The following is a 22,041-nucleotide window of genomic DNA, read 5'->3' on the forward strand; positions in this document are numbered from 1 at the left end:
CATCGTCTATATAAACGTAAGCAAATTTATTGATATATTGCCGCAAAATGTCGTCTATGCATCGTTAAAAGATTGGGGGTGCGTTCTTAAGTCCAAACGGCATCCTAACAAACTCATACTTTGCGCCATTCACTGCAAATGCCGTTTTTTCATGATCGAGGGGAATTGTACGGACTTTTACTAGGCTGAATTATTCCATTTTTTAAAAGCCTATCTATTTCTTTATTGACGAAGTCATGGTCTGCCACGGGGGAAGGGTATTCCTTTGTCCCAATAGGATCTTTTGTTTGCGTCCTAATTGTAGCTTGGATAGTAGTTGTGAAGGGTAAGGTGTCACTAATATTTTCATTTGCTTTCATTATTTCCTTAATTTCCTCCTCATACTTGGCATTATCTACAGTATAATTAATGAAAGGTTCCTTTTTTCCTGCTACGTTCTTCTGGTACTTTAAACTATAATCAAAGAGGTTAATCTCTCCCTTAATTAATGTTAGACCTTGTTCACCTAAGATTATGTTGAATTCTTTTAATTCGCTTATTTCAAAGAATACTAAGTGGTGCCCGTATATTGTGATCACTTTTTTTGAATGTATAACCGAATAGCCATGTAGAGCTTTTGTTCTAAATGGTTTTATTGATACTGACTTATCTATGCTACAGTTCTTACTAATGTAGTTATTTGTGGATCCAGTGTCCACTGGTAAAGTGACGGGTGTGCCAGTTAGTCCGCATTTCGTCTGGATGCATGGCAACCCGTTTATTCGCCTAAAAAAGTACTGCCAGATTCAAAATTTTTCTCGTAGTTAGAGATGTTCACAGATTATATGTCAGCTTGTTTGGTTTGCCGTTGATTAACGCTGTACAGTTGATGATTATTCCTTTGGTGATAAAAGGTGGTCTGATCTTCATGTCTCGAATCATGTTGCTCTCGAAGTGTAGATGATTATCATGGTAGATGGTGCAAGCAATCGCATATGCTTCACCAAGGATTTTGTTGGTTTATTTGAATTGGTGCTGTTATCAATTAGATTAAATTTGAAAAGGAATGGTATTGATTACATAATTCTCTTTTTAACAATTCCTGATTATTAATTAATTATGATTACAAATAATCCAAAAATAATTAAGATTAGTTAGGATTACGAGAAAACAATCAAAAATAATCAAAAGTAATCAAAAAAGTAATTGGCTACTTTCAAGGATTATTTTTGATTATTTTCGATTATTTTTAAAAAAATTTGAAAGCTCATCATTTTATATTTACATTTCGTTTTGAAAAATTTGCATTGAAAACATTCTGAACAAATAAAACAAAATTAGATAGTTTTTGTATACAAAATAAAGGTGTAATCACTTCAATAACAAAACAACCAATAACATTTTAGTACTTCCTAAATCAAAAAAGGGGAAAAATACGTGGAGAAATAATAAAGAAAACAAATACATTCAATTCACAAAAAAAAAACAGTTTTATAATTTACATATATTTACAATTGGCCTTCATTACAACTAATTTTTCAAAAGAAAAATCAGACAATGATTGCCGCCTTTGACTGTTGACGATCCCGGCAAATGAAAACAGTCGTTCAACTGGAGCTGAAGACGTTAAGGGCGTGTTAAAAAAAAAATAAATGCCTCCCTTAATAAATCATATTTTTGGTAAATCTCGTCAGCACTTGCATTGTCATTTAAATAGCTGAAGAACTGCTGTTTTATTACGGATCGTTGGTCAACTTTAATCTGTTCTTGTGGAGAAGAACTTACTTCAATTTCATCATCTGCAAAGTCAAATCTTTAAAATGAAAAACAAAATTAATGTACGCATAAGCTCACCATCATCACTGAAATCAAAAAAATCGGGCATAGTCGACACATTATTAATTTTTCTTTCAAAATTAAATGTTTTACAATTTTTGGCGTAAAACCTGTAAAGTGTTTCTAAAACTCTGCTGGTTATATTTTCGACAGTTAATTCTGGCAATTCCGGATTTAATTTCAGCAACACCTTGACCCATTTCATTTTGATGCTTTGAGTTAGCACTGTTGCTGCAATTGCAATATTTGCCTCAGGCTTCAACATGAAATATGGTTGGAACCTTTCTCTTAACCTCTGTTCCATTTTTAAAATAAGAGATGATAATTGTTGCAATTCCTGGGATCTACATAGCTTATGCAGCCTATTGCTCAGTGTCACAAGAGTTGGTATTAAAAATCCTGTAATAATATGAATATAAATTTATATTTTAAAGAACCAAAATATGAAAATACCATAGTTAATGTTGCTTTCTCCTTGAAGAAAGTCCAGGGCCTTTGCAATTGGTTCCATTACCAAATTGTACATTTCCAGGTACTGTATGTCTCTTGCAGAAAACTGTGGCAAAGTCAACTTATCACACAGATTATTTAATTTTTCTTTGTAGCAAAGTAGTTTTTTAACTGCGTCATGCAATGAGTTCCAACGAGTAACAACGGGCAAAACCAACGATGATCCCAGGTGCCCTTCAATTATTTCCGACGACTTTGGCCACTTGCACTTCTTCCACAAGTTGTAGCATTTATCGAATGTCTAAAAAATTTAACATTAAACATATTTTCACAATTACAAAACGTTTTCTATTGCATTAAAAAAAATGTTTCGTTACATTTTTTCAATTTCAACGATTATTTTTTTAATGCAAAATAATACCATTTGTTCTGCGACTTACCATCTTATGCTGGATATACAGTGGCTGCTCAGTTTTTAAAATTTTATCGAAGTCGGTTGAAGCAAGCAAATTCAGAGTATGGCTGCAACATCTCTGATGTGTGGGCAACAAACTTTCATTATCAAAGTCTGGCATTTCGTCATTAATTTCATCTTCGAAAAAGTCATTTCCCACACCATAATCTCTGAACGCTTTTAAAAAATTTGAACCGTTGTCCGTAATGGTCAAGACAATGTTTGAGCTGTTCAAACCAAAGGCAGTGTTGATCTCAGTAATCATCTGAGCAATATTTCCCGCGGTGTGTGCTCCACAAATTCTTCTACATGCCAAAGCTGCCGATTTGCGTTCGAAATTGTCTGTAAGCCAATGACACGTATATCCAAGGAAGCTTCTATGATTTCCAGACCAAACATCTGCTGTAGTACAGAAATATTTAGAGCAAACCATGTTTTCTTTTACATTTTCCATCATGATGGTATATTTTGTTTCCAATTTCTTAGCCGCTGTTTGCCTACACATCACCTTCATACCTGTACTTTGAAAAAGATCTATAAAGGATTTTTTTTCCAGAATGGAAAGGGGCAATGAACAATCAATCATTGCATGTAACAGTTTACCATCGAACTCAGATTGCATGTTACCGCCAAAAGGGCTACCTATTTTATAACTTTTGTATGTTTTAAAACATTCACTATGCTTGACTTGCAAATGTTTGATGAAATTTGAAGTCACTTCACCGCTTCCTCTAATCACTCGATGACATGCAACGCACTTAGCACAAGTTGTCTTATCGGAAATCTAACAATAAAAATTATAAATTCATAGTGTGCTTTAATTTAAAAACTTTAAAACTAACTTTTTCCACTTCTGTGTAAAATTCTTCTTTGAAAATAATTTTTTGTGAATTCACACGGACTTTTTTTAGGGCCGGTCCTGATTTCGCACTTAATGAGCTCTTTCGTTTACTTCCAGTAGTATTAAAGTCCAGATCTTCAATACTGTCGTCTGCAGAAAAATCGGTTTCGGAAACATGAACAGACATTTAGACCTAAAAATAAATTTTATTATTAAAAGTTAACAACAATTATGTTTAATACTCACAAGTACAATAGTTCACAATTAATGTTTTCCTTTTGCTAGTTAAACTCACACCCTTCTTTATGAATTAAATTGTGATTTCTTGGTGTCTTGCTACTTAATTTGGCACTCTTAAAATTACATTAAAATTACAACGGAGCTCAGTAGTAAAGCGAGTTAGTTATTATGTAGTACATATGTTTGTGTGAATGTTCAAATGCACACTGGGGAGCAGAAAGGAACGCATGTTTGCCTTTTTGAGACATTAGCATTTTTTTTCACGATACAATTTTCTGGATAGATTTTTATAAAAATGTAGTTCATCTTCTTAAAAATATCATATGAATTACAGTTTAAAACTGTATACAAAATTTATGACAACTTACAAAATTTTCATACAAATTTCAAAGACTTTAATAAGAGCATTTATAATATTTTTGGGTATGCAGTTTTATAGTCCATTCAATGCTAGTATAATAAAGAGTCAACATCAAACTTTCAAAAAACCTATCGAAAAAATTGTATCATGAAAATCAATGCTAATACCTGAAGAAAGCAAATATGTTCTCGGTTTTGCTCCCCACTGTAAGTACATTCAAGCAAAAGAGTTACAAAACAAAGTGACAAAATTCTAATGAGCACTTATGCTAGCAAAGGTACATACATATGTTACATACATATGTGCAATATCTCTAGCTTATAAGGAAAAGCTAAGCCGACGATACGTAAGCATGCATAAGTTAAGTGTTAGTTTGTAAGTTTATTTGTAAAATTGAACTAATGTTACTAAGTTGGAGTTATTGAAATGCAATATTTAAGTGAGTACTCCCATTTGAGTAACTGTAATGCAATATTTAAGTGAGTACTATTTTTGGAATTGTCAATCGATGGCAAACAAAATCTCACTGACCGTACTTTTGAAATGTTAGTATTAAAGAAAGCAAATAAAAAATAGAAATAAAAAGCTTATTGTACTTATTTTTTAGTGTACTATGCCCAACCCTGATAACAAGTATGTAAAGTGTAACATAACACTCACAAAAAATATACGCAAAAGAAATATTTACTTCATACAAAATGCAGAATCAAGAAGAATACAACAGGTTATCAATTATCAAATCGATGAACATCAGTAGTAATAACAAAAAGTGAAAAACAAACAACTAACATGAAACACTAGTGCCATAATTTCGCAAAAAAAAAATAATAATAATCAAAAACAATCAAAAGTAATCTTCAAAAGTAGTCAAATTATTTTTCGATTACCTTTTATTATTTTTGATTATTTTTTCAAAATTTTTATTAATCTTGACTATTTTCCGATTATCTGTAATCGTAATCAATTAGTAATCGTCCAAATCTGAAAATAATCGTAATATAATCATTACTTCACCTTTCAAAAAATAAAAATCTAATTACTAATTATTATGATTAGTAATCATTACTTAACAGCTTTGGAATAAAGTATACCTCTGGTGTAGTTGCTCCGGAGTCCCATAATAAATGTGCGGATAGCGTCATCACTCACGTCTGATAATCTTCCAGCTCGCATATTTCCTTCCATTGTTTCTATTTTTTGCTGAATCAATGTTAAGGCTTGAGGTATTTCGTCGTGGAATTCAGTGAGAGTTTTACTTCCTTGCTTTTTTTTCATCATTATTTCTTTCAGGACATATAGTGGTCGTTTATCCGAATAGGTATAATTCAAGCGGTTGATTATAGCGTAGAAATTAAACCTGGGTGCGCCAAGGGTTATATTCGCCCTCTGCTCCGTCAAATGTTGGTAGGCATTTAAAAATGTCTGTACTTATTTGGCTTCCTTGTGCGATTTGTGGTTTTAGAGCAGGCATGGTTGGTACCGTGGGCATCGAAACGACTGACAGTGTCCTTAATGCATCGAAGTCGGTTTTTAACGAATTGAGTTGAGTCATAAGGACATCAATGTTTGCTTTGAGTGCTGCTGCTTCAGTCATCTTAATAGCTTTTGCTTCTAGCTGGAATATATTTTTGTTGTCGTCAAAGGCTGCTTTCTTGCTGTTTGATCGAAGTGTAAACATGTAATCTTCTTTCTTAGATTACAGTTGTTTCGTTTTTGTTGGATTTGGCGCTGTCCGATTTTTCAGGATCTGCTTTGAATCGTATGCTACTTTTTCAAGCACTTTGTATTGGAAGTCCTACTTCCCGTGGTATATTAATAATAATAATTAATTTATCCTTCTTTAGGATCGCGGAGTTCCCGTCTTTTCAAGGATGTCTCCTGGCCTTTTTTGATAGCAAGGAAAAATTTGCTATACCGGTTGAGCCCCCAGTTAATCACAATTGATTCACTTTATTATGCACCGTCAGGGCAAGTTCTTTTATTAATACAAAACTAAGACTAAGTGCATTTTGATTATTTAGTGCTATTTATACTACTTTATGGTACTAGTTTCTATTTGCTGTCTGCTATGTTATCTGTAGTTTCTATTTGTTGTCTGCTATGTTATTTGAAGATAGACACACTATCTACAGTCGATTGTTTGTCGTTACAAACAGTCCCGAGATAATAGCGTGTAGGAGATAACACTCGTTATGTGTGATACCATTTCTATTTCACACCATATATTGGAATTGCTTATCACTATTTGTTTATGAGTGGTTCGATATAAACAAGAGATGTTTTGGTTTTTTTTGTGAAATGAAACGTTCCTTAACTCGCGCCTATAGATGTTTCACATCAAACAGGATATTAAGTTAAAAAAAAATTACCCACAATATATAGATGCTTTCTTTAAGTTGAAACGTTCTTTAATTGACACACCAATTCTTCGTTACCCCGATTTTCAGAAAAAAATTTAATTGTGTACAGATGCAAGTGAAGTTGCGATTGACGCAGTTTTAACGCTAGACCATCATCCAATATGCTATGCAGAGATAAAGAGATCCATAACTCTCCTGTCACTGGAAATGTGAGAACCGCTCACCTACCGAACTTTGACAGTTGACTGGATTGGGTAGGTTTTGACGTTTTGCCACGGCCAGATTGAAATTATACCAAAAATTTATGTGAACGGAGGAATTCGTTGCCGCCGTTCAAAATCGCTAATAAAAATTTAAAACAATGCAAATCAAATAAAATGCGAAATTTAAATACAACAAACAAAATACAAATGATTAAAACATTTATTAATTGAGAACTAACAGGCTTAATTTACCTTATTGAGTATTGAAAGATCAAAAGTTAGTGGTTTTAATATACCATTAAATCATAAAAAAGGATTTAAATAGTTCCGCCGTATATCAAAAGTTCAATACATAGTAATTTGAAATCGTAATAAATGTTGGGTGTTTTAATTTAAAATGCCCAAAAATTCTTATTTTGTTCGATCTGGCCATAATGGAAAATTTTATAAAAAAACGCTTATTTTGAGGCGCTCTCACACTGGAATAAGTTGGGCATCCCATGCTGATGCTATGCTAGTAGAACACTAAATGAACATAAAAACAAGTAAGGAAGGGCTAAGTTCGGGTGTCACCGAACATTTTATACTCTCGCATGATAAAGTGATAATCGAGATTTCATTATACGTCATTTACATATTTTTCAAATACCGTATTTTTGTAAAGTTTTATTCCGCTATCATCATTGGTTCCTAATGTATATACTCGTATTATACAGAGAAGACATCAGATGGAATTCAAAATAGCGTTATATTGGAAGAAGGCGTGGTTGTGAACCGATTTCACCCATATTTCGTACATGTCATCAGGGTGTTAAGAAAATATTACGTACCGAATTTCATTGAAATCGGTCTAGTAGCTCCTGAGATATGGTTTTTGGTCCATAAGTGGGCGAGGCCACGCCCATTTTCAATTTTTAAAAAACGCCTGGGTGCAGCTTCCTTCTGCCACTTCTTCCGTAAAATTTAGTGTTTCTGACGTTTTTTGTTAGTCGGTTAACGCACTTTTAGTGATTTTGAACATAACATTTGTATGGGAGGTGGGCGTGGTTATTATCCGATTTCTTCCATTTTTGAACTGTATATGGAAATGCCTGAAGAAAACGACTTTGTAGACTTTGGTTGACATAGCTATAGTAGTTTCCGAGATATGTACAAAAAACTTAGTAGGGGGCGGGGCCACGCCCACTTTTCCAAAAAAATTGCGTCCAAATATGCCCCTCCCTAATGCGATCCTTTGTGCCAAACTTTACTTTAATATCTTTATTTACGGCTTAGTTATGACACTTTATAGGTTTTCGGTTTCCGCCATTTTGTGGGCGTGGCAGTTGGCCGATTTTGCCCATCTTCGAACTTAACCTTCTTATGGAGCCAAGAAATACGTGTACCAAGTTTCATCAAGATATCTCAATTTTTACTCAAGTTACAGCTTGCACGGACGGACGGACGGACAGACGGACGGACGGACAGACAGACATCCGGATTTCTCTACTCTTCACCTACTCGTCACCCTGATCACTTTGGTATATATAACCCTATATCTGACTCTTTTAGTTTTAGGACTTACAAACAACCGTTATGTGAACAAAACTATAATACTCTCCTTAGCAACTTTGTTGAGAGTATAAAAATATTCAACCACAGAAAAAGAGCTCTTGGCTATCGTATGGGGCATTAATTATTTCAGACCATACGTATATGGAAGAAATTTTGACCTCATTTGACCTTAAATGGTTGCAAACAAAATATAAAGTGAAAGATATGAACCCCAGGCTGCAAAGCTGGCTGCTTAAACTAGGTGAATATGATATTAACATTGGCTATATTAAAGGAAAAGAAAATACATTACCTTATTTTCTTAGTCGATTAAATGCCGATACTGAAGAAATTTTAACAATAGAATCTGAAAATTCAGAAATCATTGGCACAAGAGAAAATGTAGTAGACAATATGAGTACATGTGCAACTATACATTCTCAACAAGAAGAAAATAATGACCACTTTGTTATGTATATTATACACAGTTGTCAACCGTTTTCATACACAAATTATCTAAACGGAAAGTAAAATCAGAGAAATCGAAATAATAGGAAATAAGCGAAAAATATATATAAAGACGGCATAAAAAGCGGATTTATGAGCGATATTTTTAGAAGATTTATTAAAACGGGAAAAGTAGGCATATACTCAGGTAACTCGGATAGCGAGTATAATATTGTTCAATTAAAACTAATAGAAATGTTCAATAATATACAAAATACATTAATAATTGCGATGTTTTTTGTAGAGCCAAATACGATAGACGACCAATTAAACCAAAATATTTTTTAACAGAAACTGCTACAGATAGAAATGAAATAATCCATATGGACACATATGTCATAAAAAATCACAGTTTCTTGACGTTCATAGATAAATTCTAAATAAATCTAAACTAGCTACTGCAATTTATTTAGAAGACAGAACCAGCATAACTATAATAGAAAAAAAATCGTTTGTATTTTTCCTTAAAACCAAAGCTAAAACGCATAATTGCTGATAATGAATTTAACTCAACTAATGTAAAGGATTTCATGGGAAGAGAAGAGATAGAAATTCATTTTACAAAACTTAATTCTCACATCGAAAGATTTCATACTACTTTAGGCGAAAGGTTTAGAATAATAGAAATAGAAACGCCGAAATTGTCAGTTCAGGAACAAGTATATAAATGTACCGAATGGTGTAACAAATTCATACATTCAACCACAGGGAAAAAGCCAATAGATATTGCAAACGGTGATCAAAATTAAATATTTGACTTAAAACAGTAAAGAAAAAAAAATCGAAAGGCATAACACTAGAAGAGAAAATTACCAACACACCGACAGGGAGGGATATGTGAAAAACTATAAAGCTGTTAGACACAAACAGGAACCCAGATACAAAAAAATGGCAATCGACAACATCCATACAGCTAATATTAAAAGAACTATCAAATTTTGACACTAATGACATTTCTGATATTGAGCAACGCAACCCTGATGGTGGAAAACGTTGATGTTAAAACGGTTTTGCTGAAATTTTTTTTGAAGACACAAAGATAATAGTCAATTACAGCACAATACTACAAATTATCGACCCGTTAGAAATTATTAAAGTTACTGAAACTCTTGAACATAATATCGAACAAATCGCAAACATGAGGAAAAACATTTTTTGATACAATAATTAAATAAGGTTAAATTGAAATTAGTAACTATTAACCCACATAGACAACGAAGAGGATTAATTAATATCATAGGATCGGGTATAAAATGGCTATATGGTACAATGGACGATAGCGACAGAGAAGAAATAGAACAACATCTTCAGACAATGAACGAGCATAACCATGCAATAATAGAAAATTTAAATGAAAATATAGAAATAAATAATGTATTTAATGTAACAATTGCAAAACTTAAAGAAGCTATAGATGAAGATAGGGAAAAATTCACAAGAAAATTTAATGAAATTGCTGCAAATGATCAACAACTAGAAGGGAAAATAATGTATCTTGATACACTGTTGAAAATTTTATTAGACAATTTTGAACACATACAAAACAACCTTGTGGCTGCAATAGTCCGTTACAATATAGATTTATATAAAATGCAAAATATTAAAGTTAGCACAGCTCAATCCATGAACAATCTGTTCTTCCAATCACGATCGAGTAGACGGTATGGCTAGCTTCGGTTTAAATCGTATCATGTCAGTTCATAACGTTGCGACGATTGTTTGAATCGATGTGAAACTGCGGGTAAACTACAAGTAAACTACGAGTAATCTGCGAGTAAACCAAGAGTACAGCAAATTTTCTGCTGGATTCATTTGAATCATGTGTGGCAAAAAATTTAGTAGCTTTGAACATGTGCGCATTAGGGTGCTTGAACAATTTTTTTTGAGTTTGTTTTTTTTAACTCTTACCCCCTCAAACCAGGCGCTGTAGCTAAACTCTAATGGGCCGCTATTTTTTTTAGGTTCCCATTCATTTAATATAGGAGTTCTCGTTTTTTTATTGAAACTAAAATCTCACAAATTAATTTTCGTTTCTCAAAAATAACCATCACATATTCAGAAAGTTGACTTTTCAAACTTTGAAAATTCCCTCGACAAAGTTTGATTATCTCAATTAGACGATTAAAGATAGTGATTTGAAATTTGGAATTTTTTCAATAAAAATAATAAAGTTTCCGAGAATAATAATTTTGTCGCGGGAATTTTTAAAGTTTGAAAAGCCAACTTTCTGAATATGAGATGTTGATTGTTCAGAAACGAAAATTAATTGGTTTCAATGAAAAAGCGAAAATTCCTATGTTAAATGAATGGGAATGGGATTTGCGGTTTGCCACCGTATGCACAAGCAGCTATCATCGCCACTAGCGTTCCAATCAGCGACAAAATTAAAATAACTGATTCTATCACAAAATGCTTATCTCTGAAAGACGAAAACCGTAGGACAGTTGATGCGGAACGTTAAATCCACCGGACGGCAGCGCAGTAGATCTACGTCACCTGGAAAACTGGTAATTCAACATACGAACAATTTTTGTAGATATCATGCAAAATTTGGTGCAAATGCACCAGTTTCAGTTCAAGTTAATAGGTCAGCTCGGCTAATACCATATGAGAGCACGGCAAACATTCAGTTATTCCAACAGGTCCTCCGACACATCAGAGAAAATTAGTTTTTTTAATAGATTCAGGAGCGAGCATATCCGTCATACCGAGGTCGACGAAATTAGCCAGAGCACGTCCATCATCTTTGTCATTGTTTGCCGTTTCATCAGGTGCCGATTCACCTCGTCGATATCTGTAAAATCGCCATTACGACGCCGTTTGGACTCTTTGAATTTACTCATATGACGTTCGGATTAAGGAACGCTGCGAAGACGTTCCAGCGTTTAATTAACGAAGTACTTCGAGGCTTGGATTTTACATTTGCGTATTTAGATGATCTTTGCATCGCATCAAAATCGATTGATAAACACAAACAACATCTTCGTATTGTATTTAACATTTTCGAGATTATAATTTAAGGATCAATATTGCCAAATCGCAATTCGGAGCATCTCAACTCGATTTTTTAGATCATTCAATTACGAAAGACGGTATTCGCCCATTGCCAAGCCGCGTCGAAGCACTAACAAATATGAAACCACCCAAAATTACAAAAGAGCTTGAACGTTTTTTGGCAATGCTCAACTTTTATCGGAAATTTCTTCCAAACGTCTTAGAGTTACAAGGCCCTCTATTCGCCATGATTCCTTGAATTGGAATGAAGATACTAAACGGCATGTTAGCTTATCCACTACCTGATGTAGAATTTTCTTTGTGGGTAGATGCGTCGGATTTTTCGGCTGGAGCAGTTTTAAATCAAATGGTATATGACAAACTTCAGCCATTAGGATTTTTCTCAAACAAGTTTTCATGAGCGATACAGTACGTATGACCGTGAGTTGACCGCGCTATACAGCGCCGTTCACCATTTTCGTTACATGTTAGAAGGTCGTAACTGTCACATTTACACTGACTATAAGCCACTCATATTCCGACAACAATTGCATAAGGCTTCAGATCGTCAAGTTAGGCAATTGGTTTTCATATCGCAAATTACTACTGATATCCGACATGTTCAAGGTAAAAGAAATGTAACCGCTGATGTATTATCGCGAATTCATTCACTTCCGACCGCCATTATTGGCTACGACGCCGTCGAAATAGACCAAGAGAACGATGAAAAGCTACTAGCACACCTAAATGGCAGCATTCGACACTCACAAAAATTAAAATCTTTTATCTTACCTTCAAGTACTAAAAAGTTTTTTTGTGATATATCCACAGAACGAATTCGTCCCTTTGTAACAACAAAATTTCGGCAAACTTTTCTTCGGGCTACACACAATCTGTCCTACCCCGGTACGCGCGCTACTGTCAAGATGATGGTCGACAGATTCGTTTGGCGTTTGGTTTTTACCATTTCCGAAGCAGACGTCTTATATCAGTTAAATATGTTATAATATGATTCCCTCATGCTTTCTTAAAAAATATGCGAAATATATATGTATACCAACCCCTAACAAAACTATTTAATTCATCTCTTATGCAAGGCTATATAAAAAAAGTCATTTATAATTCCTTTACATAAGAGTGGATTTAGGTCATCTATTGAAAACTATAGGGGAATAGCAAAGTTGTCAGCAATACCTAAACTTTTTGAATCAATTATAACAGACGGCATAACCTTCCGGATCTCTCCACTAATTTCTTGTTCTCAGCGTTTTCTTTCGTTAAGGGAAATCTACAATAACTAATTTGCTTGAATTTGTATCATATGTATCAACGGGCTTTGGGGAGAATAAAAATACTGATGTTATATACACAGATTTTAGTAAAGCTTTTGATAAGGTTTACTTTCAATTCTTTTGAACAAACTTGATCTTCTTGGTTTTCAACCAATATTTCTAAAATCGGTTACTTCTTATCTTAATAATAGAATTTAACAAGTCATATTTAACGATACTTTTTCTGACATAATCAATACGGCAATTCAGAATCTTGTGCATCTGAGCTTGCAAAACTATGCAATTGCAAATATTTACCATCAACAGTGAACGTCTTTTTTGTGATTTCTGTGCAACCCTTACAAATACCATAACTTCACAGCTGATCGGTGAAGAAAAAAATTGTTTGTAAACAAAATTTTTGCACAAATTGGAAAATATGCCGAAAAAAGTTTTAGAGAAAAATTAACTGACGCTTTAATTGATGAAGCTGCTGAGGAAATTATGGGCATTGAAGGTAAGAAATATTTTTATGCAGAATTTCAGTTAATAACAATTTTCTTCTAGAAATCGAAAGTGATGATGACGCAGTGTTAGATGAATTGGCTGACAATATATCTGTTGTTATGGAATGTCGGCGAGGAGTTTATAGCACAATACCTAAGGCAGACATTGGCGCAATAATATTTTGACAACACTGGACGAAGACCAATTTCGCCAAATGTTAAGAGTAGATAGAGACCACTATAATATGCTGGTTGATTTAATAAAAAACGATGAGGAATTCAGCAAAGCGCACTCATGTAAGCAATTTTCTGTCGAATTGCAATTAGCAATCACACTGTTTCGATTGGGTTCATCGGGAGAAAGCGCAGCATATAGAAAAATAGCGACAATTTTTGGAGTGGGAGATGGCGAAACTATATCGACAATAACAAAAAAAATCTTTAGAGTGTTCTTGCGTCACCAATCTAGGTATGTATATTGGTCCCATGAGGTTGAACGATCGAAAATAGTATCGGATACCTTTGATGAGTTACCGTTTTGTATTGGATATATTGATGGATTCGACATGATGCACGTATATATCGAAATAGCTCACTCTTTCAACAAAATGAGCAGTATTTTTCTTCACAGCAATGGATTGCTGGGGACTTGGCATACCCTTTATCTGGAACGTTAATAACTCCTTACAATAGCAACGCAAGACAATTGGATTGAAATGCCCGATTTGCATTTAATTTACGGCACAGTAACTACAGGGTTAGAGTAGAGCATTGTTTTGGGCTTTTAAAAGAAAGATTTGGAAGCCTTAAGCAGCTAAGTATGCGTCTGTCTACCAAAAAAAACATAAATTATGCTGCCATTGGTTTCTTGTCTGTTGTATTCTCCACAACATTTTCATTAATAATGGTTCCACTTCGTTCGACGATGGTTCAGATCCATAAACTACTACGGAAGATTCTATTGAGCCTGATGAGCATATACCCAACAATGTTGGAGAAACTAAAAGACAAGCCATATACGCATTAATGTTTTCTTTAAAGTATTTTAATTCATTTGTCAGTTTTTAATTACATATACTATATAATAATAATAATTACATATATTTATATATTCAGTAGAAGACAAACATGAAAAAGATAACGCTTTGAATGATAGAAGATAGTAAAACATCAATAACCGTTTTAAATAAGTATTCATCTCAACAGTAATGGGAACTACATATTTTAAAATACAAAGATAAATAAATAAAGATAAATAAAGTACAGAAAAATTTCTGTTGGGAAGAATACTTATATTTCATCTCAATTTCGAACTTTTGTAAGCGTTCCTCCTTTTCAAGTTCAAGTTTTTCAATATTTCATTCTTTTCCAATTCTAACATTTTTTAGTCCAATTCACGGTTCTTGAATATTATTTCAGCTTTACCTATTTTAATTTCTGCTTTCATTCAAAGCCTGATCTTTTTCATGTTTCTCTTTTTAACATTACATTTTAAACATTTGCCTACGCTCGACTTGAAAAGCAACAAGATTTGCAACAGATGATTTTGGGACATGTTTTTTCATTTTTTTCGCGAAATCTTTTGCTTTTTCAGAAACAATTACTTCACTTACATTGCCTGGTGGTACATTTTCAATATTGGCAATGTCAATTGGAGACGCAATTTCTTCGCCGACATCAGAAAAAGTGATTTCCAGTATTTGGCTGGCCGCGCTTTCAATCATTATGGACGTACTGCCACTATCAACCACTTCAAAAGGTAATTCACTTATGATTTTTTTCCCAAAAATATATTTAAGCTGATTAAATTGTGTGCACATCTGCAACACTTTGCCTGAAATATAAACATTAGACAAAATTTTGTCGCATTCATTACGCTTACCTTCAACACTCGACGTCCCGGCATCAGACTCAAGAAGGCCTGCTCCTGTTGACATTCGCCAATCGCTTACTTTTTTGTATGAAGCCTTTAGGTGCCGCACTTTCCACCGAATTAGATCCCACGTGGAGTCCATTTTTGTGGTATCAATGAGCTTTTTATAAAAATTTGAGCCTATTAAAATTAAAATTATTTAAATAAATTGTTGAAATTAATCACTTAAATCACTTACCTCTACTTCTGGAGCTTCCTGCAAGAAATCCAGTGTACTCTGGATTTCTTTTTCGCTCCACTTTTTGTTTGGTTTTTCACGTTTAATTCTTTTTCTGTTTAAACCTCTTTGCTCCATTTCTTTTCTTTGTTTGCTTTTATAACAGCTGATAATTTGCAAACCAGTGTTGCAAATAATACAAAAGCGTTTTAGTGTTGCTTCTTTGCAAGGGTGTAGCAGGTGCATCGCTGTACATTTTGTTAGTGTAAAAGGAAAAATATGCTCGCTCATTTGCAATTGCAAATATGCAAGACCATTTGCACCAGATTCTGAATTGCTCTAATGTTCTTTCAGGCGTTCCTCTAGGTAGACATCTTGGTCCAATTCTGTTCTTGTTATTTATTAATGACATATCATCTGTTGTTATGTTTTCAAAAGTTTTATTGTATACTGACGCTGTAGAACTTTTTAAAACATATACTTCAAACAGCGAAAGATGTCAGTTGCAAACAGACTTAAACAACCTAGTTTCTTGGTGGGATAGAAATGGCATGCCATTGAACCTTAAAAATTGTAAAACGATGTGCTTTTCACGTAGAGCTGTAGACCCTACTTCATACGAAATACAAAACTTTAAGTTGGAGCAAGTATGCAGTTTTGTTGATCTGGGAGTAACTATGGACCCCAAACATAATTTTAATATTCACGCATCTTCCACGCTGGTCTAAAGAATTTAAAGATCCGCTTACCAAAAAATTCTTTTTACGTCTTTGGTGAGGCCTACATTAGAGTATGCTTCTGTGGTTTGGGCCCCTAGTTACCAAGTCCATTCGGATAAGTTAGAGTCCGTTCAAAAACAATTTTCACTTTTTGCCTTAAATCACTTGCATTGGGATTCTAGTTTTAATCTTCCCCCTTATATTAACCGTTTAAAACTTATAAATCTTCCGACACTCGCTAGTCGTAGGGAGATGCTTGGTATAAAATTTCTTGTAAAACTCATGAATGGGTCAGTCTGCAGCCCATCTCTCTTATCTGATATTAATTTCAACGTTCATGCTCGCTCTACCATATGTATTATTACACATATATTATATTCTATGATACATTTTCATTATACATAAAATTCTTGGGTCTATGAAATAACTCCCACGAAATAAGTCCCACTTTTTCACTGTTTAATGCGATTTCAAATAAGAAGTATTTGGCTCTTCGAAAAAAACACACGTCGAATAATATGAACAATGAAAGCAGAGGAATAATAAAAATCGTATGCAAGCTTGCAGAAGGCTTCTTAATGGAATGGATATTACGAATTTTGATAGAGTTCCAGAATTTATTATTAATTCTTTTTCGGTCAAGGAACGTATATGTAGAGAACGCCCACTAGTAACAACGTTTGGATTCGTAAATGGATTAAGTACAGATCAATTGTTCTTATTTTTAAGATGGAAGCCGTTTCGAAAGGACCATCAGATTAAAATTATCGACCTTTATAAATGGCTTGAAGATCCAGTGCATGGTAGACGGTATTATAGTTTTAACGTGGCATTGGGTTTAGTTGTATTTTGTAATGGTAATATTAGAAAACATGGAACACGAATTCCAAATTCCTTCTAAAAGTATAATAAAACACATACATACGTAATTTTTTTTTAATGTTGTTTTTCCAGTAGTTATGTTCGGTGCCTATTTGTACACATTTCTTTAAAGTTTTTTTATTATAGTAAGTATAAAGTAATTAATAACAAAAAAAAGGAGAGCCATGAGAGATAAGGACAAAAAATTATGGTTGTACCTTTTACAAAATGTCCAATATATAACTTTTTGTATAAGAAAAAAATGAGAAATAAAGCCATAATGGCCTTATATTTCATGGCTCTATCGCACCATTCCATAAAAAAATCATTTATTTATCAGATAAATATTTGAAGGGTTTCATGAACTTCTGCACGACAGAATGGACATACTAGTTTACTGGTTTGATCAATTTTGTGAGTATGCATTGTAAGACAGCATTCACTGCAAATTTTCAAGTGCTTACAAGGAAAAAATAAGATATTTGGCTGATTTATGAAACAAACCACACACATATTATTATTAATTGTATTCTGGTTGGTTTCAACATGGTTTAACGACTCGACTTCGATGTCCTCTTCCAAATATGATAATTCTTCAAAACGATCTTCATCAGGCTCCATTTGTACAACTAAATTATTTTTTGATAACACCAGTTGGTCAAGGAATTTAGAAGGAGTTATAGTACCTTGTAAGAGATCAATCTTGAATTTCGAAATCATATCTGCTTTCAAAACACAGGACTTTTTAATACGCTTTTTTCCCACACTACCATTGGTATTCACCAATAGTTCAAATTTTCTTACTTTCTTTACCATCCTACCGAGTGGCGACTTGGCCGCATAGAAAAGCTTTACTATTTCTCCGACGGTCATCTGAGTTGTCGATTTTCGTACGCAAACTGGAACGCTAACTAGACCGCTCGTAGAACTATGCTTTTTACCAACTGCCGATAATAACGAAACATTGTCAAAACTTGTTAAAACAACCGCCAAAAAATAATAAAACAATATAACTAAATTACTTAAAGGCTCGTTCGAAATGACACTGACACTGCAACAACTGCGCCATCCGTTGCACGAAGTGTAATCCGACACCCGCCGACTTCGGCTTTGCAGGCACCCCCCGCCCGATACCCGGTCTGTTGCCGTCCACTGCCCCATTTTTAAGGGAATGACTTCGAACCCAGTAGGTGGCTCAGGCATATGGCCACTGTTTGAATTGTTTAGCCCCGACTCATCTCACGCAGGAGTGCGTGTCTGACACCCTGTGCCAGCTCTGTGAACGGCCACATCATTCGCTGCTACATCAAAATCTAAGGCGCACTGTCGCGTGTCCATCTGCTCCCCGCAGCCGTGATGTAGGCGATATGCTAAACCAAGCCGTGCAGCACGAACCCGTCTCCAAGAAGTCCTCGTATAGCACCTCGTGCTTGGCGTACACACAACGACACTTCGACACGGCGCCAATCATCAAGGCCGCAACCTCACCGCACGACAGTCCTTAGCAACGTGGTCGCCAGCTTGCAAGACTAAAGCGTCTCCTAAGCTAACTATTCGCCTAGGGAGGACAGGATGGCCAAATGAGCCTCAACGTACCACACCAGCACACAACACTATGCAGATTCACAACACCGACACACCGCATTCACGATTTCACAACACTCATTCCACATCACTTCACCACACACCAACACCCACACTTTACATCATCCACAATGTCACCGCTATAGCAGAATAACAAAAAGGAATAACGAGTAGCGGTCCAGTCTCTTTTTCGACAACACGATTAAGGAAACAGTGACCTGCGCGCTCGACCTCTTTTTTTCGCCACATCGATTTTAGAAATTGATAATTTCCGTTGTCATTTAAAAATTTGTATTAAAGTTGTTCGTGCCTCTCTTTTAATAAAATTTTATTTTATCGGAGGATAAAAAATATGAGTCGGAAAATAAAAACGGTAGTTTTGTTATTTTCAGTTGCTGAAATATACATTAAAGTATTGTAGTTGAAGCCTGGCCTTGAAGACCAGTGCGTCTTCGTTGAAATCTCCACCCGTTATGAATCTATATTTGTATCTGTTTATTAAGTGTTGGTACTCTTCAAATTGTATTTGATGGCTTGGAGGGCTATAATCACAGGTAAATGAGAGTGGACTTTTAACTCCGTAAATAATCACTGTTGTAGCTTCAAACTTATCAGTTGACAGTTTTGGTTCCTCAAAATGTTTAATCGTATTTTTAATTAATATTACACTTCCGCCTCGGGGGAAATTGCTAGGATGAGTTGTATGGTAAGTTTCATAGTTTTTAAATTTATAGTAGGCTTGTGACGTAATACGATATCATACATACTTCAACATTTTCCGAGTTCAATACAATTTCGTTTTCATTCTTATGTTTAATTAACCCATTTGAGTTCCATAGAAGAATTTTTATTGATTTAGACATCTTTGGTATCAAAAAGGTATTTTTCAAGCTTACATAAGCGATTTTGTAAGGAGGTGTTGAATTCGTCTTGTTGATTAAGTTTGGAAAGGATCGGTGACAAAATACTGTTATGGATATATTATCATTATTATTTGCTTTTAAAAGATGATCAAAAGTAGATTTTTTGGATGTTTCAGCTTTAATTTTTCGAACTTCTTGTTGATGAGGTTCATTGTTTTTTGTTCTGAAATCTACAGCACCTTCTGCCTTTTGAGCTAGACAAACACCTTTTTATGGCCAATCGTGTTAGCTCGTATTTTTTGTAATTCTTTGGCAACAAGGCATCCTCGATAATTAACTGGATGCGCTTCGCCACAGTTACAGCATTAGGGGTGCTTTTGAGCATTCAGATATCGTATGGTAAATCTTTTTTTGTTCTCCATGGGATCGAAAGTTACTAGAAACATGTTTTTAGGAAATACAATGATTCATTGGTTGCAGTTGCTTTCTTGGCTCATTTTAGAATTGACTTTCATATGAGTCATCAGTCTTCGCGTCGCCACTCATTTCACATATGTCTGCGTTATCGATTATGGAGCTTTGAAGTTTTTTCGTAGTCAAACTCTCCATAAAACTCCCAGCTACTTTGCCTCTCACCCAGGCTACCCGTTTCGCTTCGTTCATAAGTTCCAAACAAATTCTAAAATTTTATTTCCATTGTGTAACTTCTCCAGTGACTATGCTTATTTCATTAACCACCTTGTTTGGTAAAATTTTGGTAAAGTTTCCGGCTGGAAAATATATTTAAAATAATAGGGGTATTCTCTTGCTCTTGCAAAGCCCTTGCACGGTGCACTAATTGCAGAATTTTCCACTTGGTGCAACGGCACAACAACAAACACACGCAGAAAATTATTTGCAATAGCTACAAAATATATCAGACCAAAACCCATGTTTATTTTCGTGCAATGACACGGAAAACTATAATTGCAACCCTGTTTCAGCTGTCATTTTAAATAAAGGCATATTACACCGTTAAATTGCTGAGGAAGGTAAGTTTTAAATAGATTTTATAATTTCTACTTAAATTATAAAGATCTGTTACAGTTTTTTGTTAAGAATGAATACAGAATGTGCGCTAACTCACAATAGTCATTCTCAATAAATTGGCCGAATCAGCCGTCATATATCACTAGATTCTGCAATAGGTGCTTTCTTGGTCTTGCATATTTCGGTATAGGATTTTTGCATTTTGTGTCATCGTGCAATCTTGCAAGAGCAAGAAAATTCCCCTAATGTATTATTCGTTGGTATACACAACTAATGATTATATTTAATTATAAACAAACATTTCTCTTACCTCATTTCTTCCATCAAAAATTTTATAGTTGCCGATTTTGTCTGTTTTGCGCGAATGAAATGTCAAAATTTGCATTGCACGAGTTTGCAGTAGTTGGCACATTTTTACGTCGAAAATAATGTTTTGCAATATTACCGCGGTGATTGAGACTCGAACACTATCCATAACAGCAATATGAGTTACCTAGAGAGTTATTAACTTGCTAAGCAGTTTGAAAACTTTAACATAGCGTATTTGTTACCAATTCATTAGCAGTAACAAGCATTTCTGTTACTTTATTTTATTCCACATGTTGGTTTTCCATCTGTTACCTCTGACAAATGCATGTGTTAGCATTTCGGGAACATTTTTGTTACGATAACCACTTCCTATTCTTTTAAAGAAAGCTTTTTGGATAGCCCCTTTTGCAACATCAAATTTGTCTGATAGTCCACGATAAGTGACTTCTAATACGCAGCTTCCATAAGGTAATAAACAAACTAACAGCAAATCATCCACAAGACATCCAAAAATGTGATAACTACCATATGAATATCCGTAAGTTAAAATCGAATTGTTTTAAAGAAGTTTCTCGATTTTACTACTTTCCTCTTCTTTAAAATTTCGGACATTAGCTACTTTTTTACTCAAAAAGCTTTGATTTCTTGCTTTCTTGTATTTTAGAAGGAAACCACTGGCACTATCCACCAAGTTGTTAAATTAATCAATGCAGTTATTAGTTTGCTCGAACATCCACATAGCTTATACAAAAAAGAGGTAGCACAGAAAGGGTAACCTGCCATACTTGTAATTGGATAATGCGGCAAAGGCCTTGAACATCCAAGGGGCAATGGGTTACTGTTTTTCCTTCACCGAACAAAAGTAAAACATATTTCAACTTATGCAAATTAAATAAAATGACATTTCAATGTTAATGACCGGACCCGGACACTACGAAAGTGGAACTGACTTTATAATTTAATTTCTTTATTCTTTAGTTTAAAACGTTTGATATTAGCTTACTCGGCCAAATTTTCGAGCATAGGCTATTGCTTGCAGTAAGTACAATCT

The 22,041-nt window shown here is 34.4% G+C and overlaps 2 protein-coding genes across 4 annotated transcripts in view; one reads left to right on the top strand and one right to left on the bottom strand.

Moving 5' to 3' along the window:
- LOC126766148 (uncharacterized) overlaps positions 1-22,041 on the top strand; it is an 897,272-nt gene that overhangs the window by 768,715 nt on the left and 106,516 nt on the right. The window lies entirely within an intron of this gene.
- Positions 1,446-4,772, bottom strand: LOC126766125 (uncharacterized). 3 transcript variants are annotated; one of them, XM_050483976.1, is made up of 7 exons: positions 3,807-4,770; positions 3,562-3,753; positions 3,323-3,503; positions 2,706-3,235; positions 2,269-2,566; positions 1,834-2,214; positions 1,446-1,778 (listed from the first exon to the last, which is right to left on the bottom strand). In XM_050483976.1, the coding sequence occupies exons 2-7, from the start codon at positions 3,745-3,747 to the stop codon at positions 1,606-1,608; spliced, it is 1,749 nt and encodes a 582-aa protein (XP_050339933.1). In that variant the 5' UTR covers positions 3,748-3,753; positions 3,807-4,770; the 3' UTR covers positions 1,446-1,605. The 3 variants fall into 3 exon arrangements, with proteins under 3 accessions (XP_050339933.1, XP_050339932.1, XP_050339934.1); XM_050483975.1 differs by having other exon boundaries at positions 2,706-3,503; positions 3,807-4,769; XM_050483977.1 differs by having other exon boundaries at positions 1,688-1,778; positions 1,872-2,214; positions 2,706-3,503; positions 3,807-4,772.

The sequence above is a fragment of the Bactrocera neohumeralis genome, unplaced genomic scaffold (genome assembly GCF_024586455.1).
Source record: "Bactrocera neohumeralis isolate Rockhampton unplaced genomic scaffold, APGP_CSIRO_Bneo_wtdbg2-racon-allhic-juicebox.fasta_v2 cluster11, whole genome shotgun sequence".
Taxonomy (NCBI): domain Eukaryota; kingdom Metazoa; phylum Arthropoda; class Insecta; order Diptera; family Tephritidae; genus Bactrocera; species Bactrocera neohumeralis.

Coding starts and splice junctions, on each gene's coding strand:
- LOC126766125 (XM_050483975.1), bottom strand. CDS start 3,747: ATGTCTGTTCATGTTTCCGAAACCGATTTTTCTGCAGACGACAGTATT. Junction 2,567..2,705: donor TGTATATCCAGCATAAGATG/GTAAGTCGCAGA, acceptor TAAATTTTTTAG/ACATTCGATAAATGCTACAA. Junction 2,215..2,268: donor AGAAAGCAACATTAACTATG/GTATTTTCATAT, acceptor ATATTATTACAG/GATTTTTAATACCAACTCTT.